We start from the raw sequence: 13499 nt of genomic DNA on the forward strand, positions 1-13499 counted from the left end.
TCATAAAATAAGTTACTAAGCTATCTTAATTGGCTGATGCAATTTGCAGGCACTATAAAATTACTTCTGTCCTCATGAGAGACTTACATACAGACTGGGAAAATACAATGTGGAAAGAACATGGTGAAACAGATGAAGTTACAGTGGTGATGGGTGCACCATTGGAGGACCTGAAGGAGCAGGTTAGGGGTAGATAGATTGTCATGGAGAAAATCTACAGTATTTGAGTGCTAGGAGTCGAAAATGACTTGGTAGCACATAATTGGTCAATCAATCAATACAACCACTAAGGAAACAAGACTGGAGCATATTACAAAGAACTGAATGGTACAATTAAGGATCAATGAATTTACCTCAGTTCCCACATCATTCTACCTTTCAAGTTATAATCATTGGGAGAACCAATGATGATATGATACCAGATTTGGGGACAAGTCTGTCAGTCACTCAATCCAATATTCTCCTTTCTCCATCAAGGGTGTTTTACTATCTAACTGCTGTAACTTTCCCCACCCTTTTTAGGCATGGCTGTTGTAGTTTCATCAGTGGTGGGATTCAAACATTTTTACTACTGGTTCTGTGGGCTTGGCTTGGTGGGCATGGCATGGCTTGGTGGGTGTGGCTTGGTGGGCATGCAGGGGAATGATACAGTAAAATCTCCATTCCCACCCCACTCCTGGGGGAAGGTTACCACCGATTCTCTGAACTACTCAAAATTTCCGCTACCAGTTCTCCAGAACTGGTCAGAACCTGCTGAATACCACCTCCAAGTTTCATCGTTTGGAGTCTGAGTGAACAAGAACTGGAAAGCCAAGGTCAGACATATCTGCTATCTTCCAAGGAATTGAACTAAGTCACACTTCTATTTGGTTTGGATTGGAAGATTGGTCTAGGTGATCATGATTAATCAATAATGATTTTTCACTTTGCATCCTATCTGAATCCAACCAACTTTGGCTTATTCACAAACAATGCTTTAATAAAGTGGTTTGGAACTATTTCTTTGTCTAAGCTTCTTGTATTTGGGCACAGAAAAGTCTTTCTACATTGTTCCCTTAAGTACAGTCCCAATTCCCTGCTTTCTCTTTTTCATTAGGGTAAGAGGAGCTGTTTCAGGTCTGTGTGGCAAACTCTACTAGAAAGCTATATGTAATGCTCTTAAACAGATCTGGCTATTACAAACACTGTGTGGAGTCTGAACCAGAAGGCAACGTTCAACAGACTTTTGATTTCCCTAGCCTGATTGAGCAGCCAGATTTTTATTTATATAACCCCATTAGATGATCTGAAAGGGCTCCAGCAAGCAGCTCAAGAAAGGAACTGGACTTAATGCCCCCCTAAACAGCTTATCTTTTTGACGGCTGATTATCTGACAATGATATGCTGCACAGGATCAGCTCAGAGCCTATTCACATTATATCCCGGGAAGAGATAGAAGATACAGATATGCAATGCAGTGAATCTGTTTACCTTATAGGAATGAAGTGTGAGTACAGAAATTTGGCCCTGCCTTTTGACAAAGGATAGCCATGTGATTCCTTGTTGGTGGAAATACCTGTTTGGTACTTGACCTCATCCAATCCCAAATCCACAGATAACCTACATACTCTAGGGTAGACCGTTCTACCTTTTTGTTTTTTTTTATGTCTCTTGCTTAAATGTAGGTGTAGATAATATGACCTTGAAGAAGAGAGCTGTATAAGAATACTAGTGGAGATATGCATTTGATAATTGACACAAACCCCCAGATTCAGAATTGCAATGGCATTGAATTCAGCTGTGAGATAACAAAGCATGAGGGACTATGACTTTCATGTCTATGGCTACCTGGAGTCATCTTATCAGCTTCTCTGGGCACAGCATGCTGCACTATATCTGAGTTTCTTTCGCATAGTAAATATAAACTCCACTTGTTACTACATGAACTTATCCATGATGAGTTTCAGGGTGGGGGGCACAATAATACAGAAATGGTTTTCCACTGTGTTCTTCTGAGGTGTTTTTTCACTTTCCACATTTCAATCCTGGGATCTCCTATCCCCCCCTATCTACTGTAGGTCTGACTTATTTATGCTTCTCAAGCTTGTCTAGACAATGCTGTGATAGTTAACTTTAATGAAAAATGTACATATGTATGTGTCTGTGCATACTTTCATGTATGCATGTGCATACAGTATGTATTCATAGAAAATTCTAGTCAATATAAAAATTTAAGGTAAATTAGATGTTTCACTAGTACAAATACTAAGCAGGTAACTAAACTACCCTCACGGAATATCTTGTATTATCATTTATACAGAAAACCAATGTATTACATCCCAGTGCATGGACCAGAAGAACAATAATAGAAAATGTGGCAGTGGGCCCATGATCTTTCCCCAAATGGCTTGGGGAAAGTGCTTGCCTGCAACATCCATGAGGTGAGGAAAGCTGGTCACATTCATTCAAAGCTGATATTCCCTTTCTTCTACCCAGCAGGTAGTTGAACAGTGAACAGGCTTACAGATTTTTTGAAATAATGCCCTTCAATTATATCATTAATTCTTATCCATCTGGTTAGAGGACCATTATTTGTTGGATCCAAGAAACTGAATCAGAGATAGGACAGGACATAGTCCTTTGAAGAAGATGGAAATAAGGTTCTTCTATAGAAGCATGGTCTGAACTTCAATATTTGGTTTCAGTTCTTACTTTACCTAGAATTAAGAAATTGAAGTGGGTAGAAACATTCTGGATGTTACAGATTGCATGGCTTCTGGTCCAGTTTGGCAAATTCCATGACTATCTTGTTCAGTGGTGGGATTCATTTTTTTTTACTACCGGTTCTGTGGGGATGGCTTGGTGGGCATAGCAGGGGAAGGATACTGTAAAATCTCCAGTCAGAGGTGGTATTTGCCAGTTCTCCGAACTACTCAAAATTTCTGCTACCAGTTCTCCAGAACTGGTCAGAACCTGCTGAATACCACCTTTGATCTTGTTAGATAAATACCAGAAAGATGGCAAAAAAGTTCAATTCTCGATTTTCCTCAACCATTTTCTGACTCTAAATAATTTAAATGCAATGCTGTTCTGGGCCTTCTGCTCCCAATGGAGATGATAGGCTTATATACTAGTGATCCAGATCTTGCTTTACAGGATAATTCCAATTTGGGATGGAACATTATTGCTATGCCCCTCTGCATTTTGTTGGATTCTCCTTGTTTTGACTATCTCCCTATGAATATTTAGTATCCATATTACACTGGTGGCAGAAATCATCTAGAGATGGACAACAAGCTACTCTTGTTCTTTTTCAGCAAACTGTTTTCTTTTTTCTGTCTAGAAAAAGGAGTCATTTGTGTTCTTTATCCTATAGCAGGGGTCCCCAACTTTATTCTACAGCAGCTCCATGGGCCGACACTGAGCTGCGGCATGCCAGAAACCAGGCCACACAAACAAGCGAAGCCCCATCTGCAGATGCAGGCAGCACATGAAACCATCCCCTTCCAGTTCCTGGTGTCCAAAAGATTGGGGGCCACTGTTCTACAGGATTAGATTCAAGAATGAAGTGCTACAATATCTGTATTCTATAATAGCCTTATTTATATGCAGTACTGAGCACATGGGGGTGTGGCCCCCGCTCCTGGTACAATACATGCGGACCAACTCTTTTATATTTGCACAGACAATATGAACATGTGCAGGCAGGAGCTTTAAGAAGTTTCTGTGGAAATTCAAACCCTCTACTACAAAGCTTCCAGATGTTGGGCAAGCCCTTCTGTGCATAGTTGTGTATATAAACAGTGTGTTCCCACAAATGTTTGACTTAAAAGTTGTTGATGCTGAAGGAGGTGTGTGCAAATCAGTGCACACTGCACCAAACACAGAATTATGTTTTGTCCCTATTTCCACTCGAACTCATCCAGCCAACGAAGAGGACTTCTGAATAAAGCAATTGTAAATTATCTTCAAGATATTTGCAGATAACTGCAAACGTTCACGCTGAATGCCACTTTTCTTGGAGACTGAATTAACACCTGCTTCCAAACTGAAAGAAAAGCTTTTCCTGCTGCAATTTCCTCTGCTAAATCATAGAGCTTGAAATTTAGCCTACTGTGGTCAAAACTGTCACTTTTACTGCACTATGAAATGCTTTTTTTTAAATTAGATTCCCTTTGGTCTATATTTAAAACTTCTGGATGTTATCAGTACCATTCCTCAGATCCCTGATAATTTGATTTTTTTTCCTGCATCTATCTATCTATCATCTATCTATCTATCTATCTATCTATCTATCTATCTATCTATCTATCTATCTATCTATCTATCATCATCTATCTATCTACCTATCCTCTCTCTCTCTCTCTCCCCCTCCCACCCCCTCCCTCCCGACCTTCTGCAATGCTTTTTTTTGGGGGCGGGGTAGTTGTATCTTAAGGTGGTAGTTTGCCCAAAAGCAAGCCATTTCAATTATCCCCGACTATCCCCAAAATGTTTATTCATATAATTGCATTTTACAAAATGTAGACTTGGATGATATCATCCTCTAGAGTATACTGTGATTTCATAGGAACTCACTTTTTTAATATAAGGAGCTATTCTGAGCACATCCTTCAAATCAGTGTAAATTTCTGTTTTGGCCCTGCCTGTGTTTATGAGCACAGAGTGAAGAAGGAAGAGACACCAGCCATTCCTCTTGCTCACCACTTCTATTTTTATATGGGTGATGTGTCCTGGCTTCTTTTTAGGTCATGGAACAAAGTGTGTGTATGTCTGTGTGTACATGTCTGTATATTGGGGAGGAGACATACTGAAGCACATACTAGCCCCAAGATTGCAATCCTCCCTGCCCATTGCCAGACTGCTATTCTAGCTACTTGTAATTGGAGTGGCCTTTTCTGTATTGCACGCACGTGCACACACGCGCGCACACACAAACAAACACAAACTTGGACTTTTCCTTTGGCCTTTTCTACCTATATTGTAGCAGAAGAGTATTTTCCAGGGCACATATTATAAAACAAAAAGTAAAATGCCTTTTCCCCAAGGGATTGTTTTTTAAATTCACTACAAAATAACTGTAATTTGTGCTTCTACAGCTGATTTAAGGCAATCGGATTGTGCACAGCAGTATTGCTGTGTTCTCACAGATTAAATAAATGAAGCCTACAACAGCAAAAACTGAGCATTGTTTGATACACACACATACAGGGACAATTCAGGCAAAATTAAATTTCATTCATTTCACAGGGAGGATAAAGCGCTGCTTAAATCTCACCCATTTAGTTTCACACGGCACAACATATTTTATTTTGGCTGGAGGAGAACCACTTCATGACACTTTCTAGTATAAATAGTGTTTTTAAAAAGCACGGATTCAGTTGTTATAAACACCAAGAATCTTCGTATCATTATGCTTACTCAAACTCAGCCTGTGATTCCAATTAGTAGCACTGTTCATTCATGCCATCTTTTTCCTTCATTGTAAACAATAATTTAGTGTTTGGGTAAGTATAGAAGTGTTTTGCTGTGACACAGCATTGGTGATGATTGAAGAACTCCATTTGTAGGAATGTGCCCCACATGGACCATCACAAAAACCATGCCTGAAAAGTTGTGCCCCAAGGATTTTTATTATTATTATTATTGCTTAGACCGCCTCAATCATACAAGCCACCCCAATAGTTATATTACATCCTCTGTTGCGAACATATTAAATCTTCTGTGACTGGAGACTTTTAAGTATGAAGAAAGAGTTCTGCTGGCCTCATAAACTCTGATGTCAATATCTCTGATGGTAGTGCTGGCAGTTCTGTATCAGAAATGGGGACAAGAGGTTTGAGGAGAAGACTTAGTGGGCGGATGGGAATGTTGGCTGCAAAGTACATAAACGCCATTGTACTTAAAAACAGAAAAGGATTAGCTGCTGGAATGGAGAGCTTTTCTTGTGGTTTAATGCAGGCACTTCTCTAAACTGTGCTACTTATAATCGAAAGGCGAAGAATTTGTATTCTTCATTGTTATATTGCTTTTATAACAGAAATACAGTGAAAGATATATAGATGTCTCTAGATGTAGTTAAACCAAATCTTTTATCTACAAGGATTCAGGGTGCTGGCTAGGGGTGCCAGCAGCCAGAGCTTGGCAATATCTGAGGAGTCACATGTAGCTCACTCCTGAATTATGTTGTGCTGGTGAAAAACATCATTTCATATTTTTTTTTAAAATGACCCTTAATTTTTACATTTGTAAAGAGCTCTTAAAGTTTTTCTGTCAGGTTAATGTGGACACAACATAGGCAGCTTTACCATTTGCCTTCCTTTCTATTCTCCATCTAATTTGCAATTATTATGGGTAAGGATGGCAGAAATGGTGGCACTTGATTCTCTCTGTACAATCTTCAGTGGCTATGGAATTGGGAAACCATAGGACAGGGGTGTCAAACTGGTGGCCCACGGGCCGGATGCTTCACATGCAGGCCATGCCCACCTCAGCTCCGCGAAGGCAAAAAACGTGATATGTCACGTGACATCAACGTGACACAGTGAGTTTGACATCTGTGCTATAGGACAACAGAAATACAGGGGTGTCCAGGAAGGAGCAGGGGTATCAAACTCAATTTCATTGAAGGCCGCACCAGGGATGTTTAACCTTGGGTGGGTTGGGGAGCATGGCCAGCTCGACATCACTCGTGTTAGGGGTGCATGTAGTGGCCTGAGTGCTCTGCCAGCAAAAATGGCGCTCCATTTTCAATGGCAGAGGCGGGCCAGTTCTTCACTGTTTCCAGGGCAGCCCCACAGGCCAGATCTATGCACCCTGTGGGCCAGATCCGGCCCATGGGCTTTGGGTTTGACACCCCTGGGACGGAGACATCTGCCAGCCATTTTTTAAAAACAACATTTTGTTTGGTATAACCAGCCAACAGCTACCTTAGTTTGGGGAACCAGATCTCCTTCACAAGCGGCCAGTTCATTAGCTGTCATACCTGAGGAAAAATGTTGTGCCTATACATCATAAACATGGTATGTGCTTATGCTTCAGCCAACAGAAGCAGTAGATAACCTGGAGGAGGAGTCCTACAAACAGCCAGTCACAAAGATTTAGAATTCTTTAGAACCCTGACAAACCACAAGGCAACACTGTTACTATAAAATTTTGCTTGCAGGCTGATCCATTTTTCTTTCTTGCCCTGCTGCTTTTTTAAAAAGGGGAGAGAAAGAAAGAAGAAGGCATTCTGTTTTTGGAAAAAAAGGCAAACCACCTGGAAGCTTGGATGACACGTGTGTTTGATTCATTAATTACATTTATGAAGGCACTTTCTAATGGGCTGCACAAAAGTCCCTCCTGTGCTTCATAGAGATGCTCAACAGTTTTATTGTAAGTCGGGGCGCATTATTCTGCCCAGCTGCTAGAGAACCACTGCTGAACGATTGTTTCTCCTATTAAGCAGTCAGCATAAACTCTCCTTGTTACAGCCTGGGACATCGCCTCCAGGGCAAGCAGACACAGAAGAGCAATTGCCGAATTGCATATGAAAATTATAGTTTTATTGTCCGTACAAATGAAGGTTTGACTCTGACACCCGCTCCGCTCTGCTTTTGTGATAAAGAGGCAATTCTTTCACCAAACAAATAAGCACAGCACACCATTGTAATCCAAGAAACAGGCACTATTTATGCATTGGAAAGACAGGCTCACATTTGTATTGAGTCTAAGGCCCCAGAAGCTGCTATTTTTTAGTAAATTGGAGGGTGGGGGGGTGGAATGAGTACCAAAACATTAGACAGAGCTGGAAAGGGCTCGTGGCATCATTCTTGTTAATTTAACAGGCATGACTGATAAGTTGGGACCATGTATTTTATGTTTATGTAAGCATCTTCACCACCATAGCGCTCAAAAGCTTCCAGTGTCTCTTGAATCAAATCTCCAATATTTTCTCGCTTCTGCTGGCTGTAGTCAATGCCATCGCCAGAGTTCACTGAAATAAATTAAAAAAAAAAACAACAGAAAGAAAATTAGTTGTGGGTGGTAAGTGCTCCACCACTGGGGGGTTTCAAAACAGATAAGCAGGATTCATTGTACCTAATACCACCTTTTTCTGCTTCATGTCGTAGGTAGTATATATATAAATGGTACATTCACAACTTCCTTCTCACTTTTGGGACAACTAGAAATGCAGGAAATGTCCTAAAACAAATACACGTCTATCTTCTTGCAAGTTGTTCAGCAAAAACCTCCCAGGCAGACTGCAAAGTTTCTTCCAGGCATATTGCTGACAGGGGAGCATGTTCTGCCAACCAATGGGTTACTCTCGGTGTGTATGGCAATGGGGATGTATTGAAGGGGTACAGAGACTAAAGGAAATGAGAGCTACTTCAAGTGCATCTTGATGCTGTGGAGTGTGCCTGAAACCCAGGGCCCCAGACATTCCCTCCTGCATTAAGTTAGGGGGCTGCTTCCAAGTATCTATTTGTATGGGACATTGCCATGAATCTGATACTTCATATCCATGCCAATGTTTTGGTCCACATTCAACCTTGCTTGATAATGAGTTGATATTGAGGCAGTCAACTAGTTCTGAGTAAGACCAAGCCTGGAAATAAAAGAAAAAAGAAGTAGAATATGTTATTATAATAACTATATTCCTATAAATTGTCAGTAGATCAAGACTATCGTCAGTAGATCAAGACTAGAGGTGGGGAACTTAACCAGAAAGGAGATAAAATTGATTTACATAATATTTGTATATGCTAATTTCAGTGCACGGATACAAATTTTAGAAATAACTGTCGTTTGTCTGACTTTGCTGCTACGTTGTAGTCCTTTAGTTTCATAAAACAGATCTGGATGCCATATTGCATAGGAAAATACATCTCACTGAAGCAAAGAAAACAATGACCATAGGACTTGGGTTTCTGCTTTGTTTGCTTATTTTTCAGGATAACCTTAAGATCATGGCTTCTCCTAGTTTATTAACCCTTGTATATTTAAATTGGATTTGCATAGGATAATCTTCAAATGGAGAAATGTTCCCAGGAAAAGAGAACATACGGCCATTCTGCTCTCATTAGCACCACACTGGGCCTTTTCCTGCTTTCTTGATGAAATGGACGGTATTGGAATATTCTTCATGATACCAGGAAGATTCTGAATCATGAATTGGTTCTAGATGTCAGGTCAGGCAGGTTTCAGTCTGAGGACCCGAAGCTGCTTTCTAGCTTACAGTTGAGGAATGAAGTGCAAGAGAGCTGGATGTCTAACAAATTATTCTGGCCGCTGCTAAACACCAGGACCAGTTGTTCAGGGAGACTGAGTGAGTATAAGACTGCAGAACTGGCAAAGAAGATGCTGTGTTTGTTACAAACTCTTCTCTTGAAGAAAATACAATATAATCTTAGTTCACTCAATTTTCTTCTGAAAAAAAAAATGTATTGAATTAAGTCGAAGTCAAGAATAAAAGTTATTAGAAGTTCTATGTGAGGGCAGTGTTTTTCATCTATTTTACAGTGAGGCAGCTCAAGAGCTTATTGGAAACATATTTGCTGCAAGACGACATTCAAGTAAAAAGCATTCTAGATACTGTGCAAATATGAAATGCATGTAAAATGTAGACCACTATCTTTTTGGGAGGATTTTGATGATACACATGTATTTGAAAATAGCTCTCAAAGATATGGAAAAGTGGCGTCGATCTCAATGAAACATAAATAACTTCTAAATTAATATTCTGTATGGTTTAAGAGATGGTCAGTGGGACAATGCTAGAATAATGTTCATAAATCATGGCCATAAAAGGGAGCATCGTACCACTCCTGAAGCCGAAGTATATTCAGAATCATACCAAAAATAATTTGGCAATAAGCACTGGATGATTTAGAGGTTTGGCAGTAAGATACTGACTTTTTCAATCTCTTATATCTTTGGCTCTAGCCCTGTCTGGAGAGGTGACTGCTGGAAGGTTATTTCATGGCTCATGTGACATTAAGTGAGCTCACTTTTGTTAATAGCAGACAGGTGTCTAAACCATAAAACTCAAGAGCTCTTCTAACACAATTCATCCATTCCAGTAGCAATATTAGAGAAGTCAGCAAAACTAAGAAAGACGCCACATAATCTTTTCTGTCTGGGAGCGGCAGCTGACGCTTTTCTGCTTCAGGTACCTGACTTTTTTAAAAAGCAAACTCCTGGATTTTTTTTAAAAAAAGACAAAAACTGTAATTAAACAATGTTTCTGTTAGGTTTTAAACTGGCAACTTTCTGTATGTAAGTGATCTTAACCGCTAAACTATTTGAGAGGTGAAGGAGGGAGGGAAAAGAGATATAGCAGCTATTAAAATGCAGGGGTAAGGATTGACTAGGTTGAACAGGCAACCTTGCCTTTGCAAAGTTCCTAATTTGTTGCTGATATTAGTGTACCGTCAACTGCAATGCTCTAGCTGCTCATGGGTTTCCAAACTTGGCAACTTTAAGACTTATGGACATCAACTCCCAGAATTCTCCAGCCAGCGTGGCTGGATGAGGAATTATGGGAGTTGAAGTCCATAAGTCTTAAGGCTGCCAAGTGTGGAGACCCCTGCTCTAACTGCAGCTCAAATGGACAGAAGGATTCAAGACAACACAAAAGGGAGAATGGTGTCCAAAGTACAGCAGAGAAACACACCATAAACATGTTTCATTTGAAGGTGAATAGGGGATTAATAGGGAATGGTGCCATCTATTTCTGCCCTTCAGAAATGATTGCTTGCCCATTCTAATCATGAGAAAACTGGGCAATGAGGTTAGGTGCAGTTGCCTATCCAGATTAGCCATTTAAGCTTCATATTGCGAGGACCATACAGAATCAGGCATTGTTATAAACACTCATTCTTCTGGAAACTCAACCTCACATTCATGAATCAGTAGCAAAAACTTCAGTGATTTCACATTGCTAGAGACATGTCTTCATTGTAAACTAGAAGTCATATACAGTATATGCGGAAGAATAGATAGAGACCAAATATAGAAATCAAACCCATATCTGTGCCACCCCCAGAGATTAAATCATATGCATTTTCATCCTCTTCTTTTAAGCTAATAGACTCTTAGCCACTCCTTTCCAGCTTGGAGACTGGCATGGACCTGCTCAGCATTTAACAGTGCCCTTCTCGGACCTGGTTTCTGCTTCAACCCTTACACCCAGTAGGACAATACTACTGAAAGCTGAGCGGTGTATCCTGACCTTCAAGGCTGGACCTGATTTCATTGCTGTAACAAACAGAAGTTGCAGATTGGCCCTGGATCTAGTCACTTTGCTACATATCATTATTATACAGTCTACCTCTCTCTTTCTAAAGCTAAACTACATAAAGATAGTTCATGGGTCTTTAAAATGACATTCTCAGCATGAAATATTTCAGAATTAGAAAAAAAAAATGGTAAATATAATGAAGTAGAACAAAGATTTATAAACACAACACTATGTTACTGTGTATGTTCAGATCTTCAAATTTTCTCATTTGTTTCTCTTGGGCATGGCATGAGCATCACTGGTTTGTTAGGAAAAGAGCATGGAATTAGGGCTCAAAACAACTCTTTCAAAAAAAAATTGAAGTTCAAGGACACATTGGGTCAAGCTTGCCGATTACATTCTAGCTATAGGCACACCACTGGGGATACTCCAGGAGCCTCAAGCTGGGGAAGTCTCAAGACAGCCCCCATTTTCTCTGCTCGGCAAAGTCAGGGGCTGATAGAGAAGGGCATGGGCTTTCAAGAACAGCAGGCTTCCAAAGCCAGATGCACGTTGTTTTCAACGTCTCAAAATAGTTATGGTATGCCTACTTCAGTCTGAATATACCCAGTACTATCATTATTCCGGTGCTAAAGGGAAAGGAGGGGGAGGAGGAGAGATCTCATTACGGAAGGCGGGTCCTTTCGAATTGGGAAGCTGCATGTAGGCCACACGTTGCTCATCATTTGCCAGGGGGGCTCATTTGGTGCCAATGGTTGCCAAAACGTACCACGATTCAACCTTCCCAAAATGACTTTAAGGAGGACGACTTCCTTATATCCTGATAATGGATCCTGTTCTACCCCCTCAAATATTAGCTATTGTACAGAAAAGAAACACAGAATTACCTTTGCATGTGTGTATTGGAGAGAGAGAGGGAATTAACAACCACTGCAGTCGTATTTATGTGAGATGTGGCAATAGTTTGTTCCTGTCCAGAAAATTAGGGGAAATATGCCAGAGTAGCAAAATCGTTCTACTGTAGAAGATATTGCAGCTTGGGGGAATTGAATTAAAAATATGTGAAAGGATCTGACACTAAGAGAAGCCGCATAGAGAATGGCACCAAATGATGCTCAGACGATCCGTTACTGACAATGTATGCTGTGTGCCAGGCTCCTCTCCTCAAGACAGCTATTGTTTTCTCTAATTTCATGGCCCAGTTTATAAGCGACATTGCCAAAAGGCTATTTTAGCAAAGAAGTCACCCACTAAGGCCACAACAGCTGCTTTGCACAGCTATAGGGATTAGCAAATCTTTAAAGCAAAGTTGGGAATGATTAACCCACCAGGACAACATCCACCCCAGCATTTGCCAGCACTCAACAGATGAGTCATACTGATCTCCTCAGTACACCTAAGGCTAAGTATCTAGTCATAGTAATAATTAGAATGAAAACATGAAGAGGGGAGAGGATAAAAACTTGCCACCAATGCACAACAGTTTCAGCCTGCCTGTCTCTCGTGTAATGTTATTTCTGGGTTATTTATTGTATAGTGAACATGTGGGTAACTACAAAGAAATAGCTGTCTCTATGATGCCAGAACCTGGATTGGATTCAAGCTGTTTACTGAAGTTTCCCTCAGTGGCAGAGAATTAATCAACATGAAGAAAAATATGGAGGCCATATCTGTCTTGCTAGGCTCCCAAAGTGAAATGTCTAGCAGACACAGCGTGAAGCAAAGGATCTTGTCCTAGGAAGCAGAGCAGTTATTATTACTATGCATAGGAAAGAAAATACCCACTCAATACATAAAAGAACTGCTGATTTAGGCCACTGAAATTAGAAATAGTGAGGGCTCAGATAATCAACAATTTCTAGATTAAGGCATCTGTTATTACCTGCATAAAGGTGCTTATTATATTTAAAGGCAGCTTCTGTTTTCTTATCTCTTAAGAACTGTTTCAGATGGTGAGGTAAGGCAATCCTTAAACTGGAACTACAGAGAACCAATAGGAGTCAGTGGCTACTGCTAGGGGATTTGGTTGAGGAGACATCCTTTGCCATTGCTGTTACCACAAGAGGACATCAGAACACTGAATACTCTTTCCCCCTTGCAGAGATGAGACAACAATATGTTGACCTGCAAATAATCTTTAAATTAGATAGTTTAACTTACGTAGCATAACATCAACATGTTTAGGGTAAAATTGAGCTTTGGTTCCACTTCTGACACTTATCCAAAATGACCAGCACTAAGTCCTTACTGTTAGCAAGGAATATTGCGTATGACATCAGTGTAGCAATAGCAA

At 40.3% G+C, this 13499-nt stretch overlaps 1 protein-coding gene and 1 long non-coding RNA gene across 3 annotated transcripts in view; one reads left to right on the plus strand and one right to left on the minus strand.

Annotated features, from left to right (window-relative positions):
- The first annotated feature begins 1096 nt into the window (after window positions 1–1096).
- On the plus strand, window positions 1097–5750 carry LOC148132881 (uncharacterized). The gene is made up of 3 exons (XR_015750235.1): window positions 1097–1486; window positions 2300–2420; window positions 3356–5750. It is a non-coding gene; the product is annotated as an uncharacterized LOC148132881 (long non-coding RNA).
- A 1746-nt stretch (window positions 5751–7496) lies between these two features.
- PACRG (parkin coregulated) overlaps window positions 7497–13499 on the minus strand; it is a 276390-nt gene continuing 270387 nt past the window's right edge. For both annotated transcript variants that reach the window (XM_026675239.2, XM_026675238.2), the window contains one exon: window positions 7497–7957. In XM_026675239.2, the coding sequence (XP_026531024.1) occupies window positions 7797–7957 (161 nt within the window). In that variant the 3' untranslated portion in view covers window positions 7497–7796. The remainder of the gene's footprint in view (window positions 7958–13499) is intronic.

Source organism: Notechis scutatus, chromosome 1, assembly GCF_049901735.1.
Source record: "Notechis scutatus isolate UNSWTSFEM ecotype Mainland chromosome 1, rNotScu1.2, whole genome shotgun sequence".
Taxonomy (NCBI): Eukaryota; Metazoa; Chordata; class Lepidosauria; order Squamata; family Elapidae; genus Notechis; species Notechis scutatus.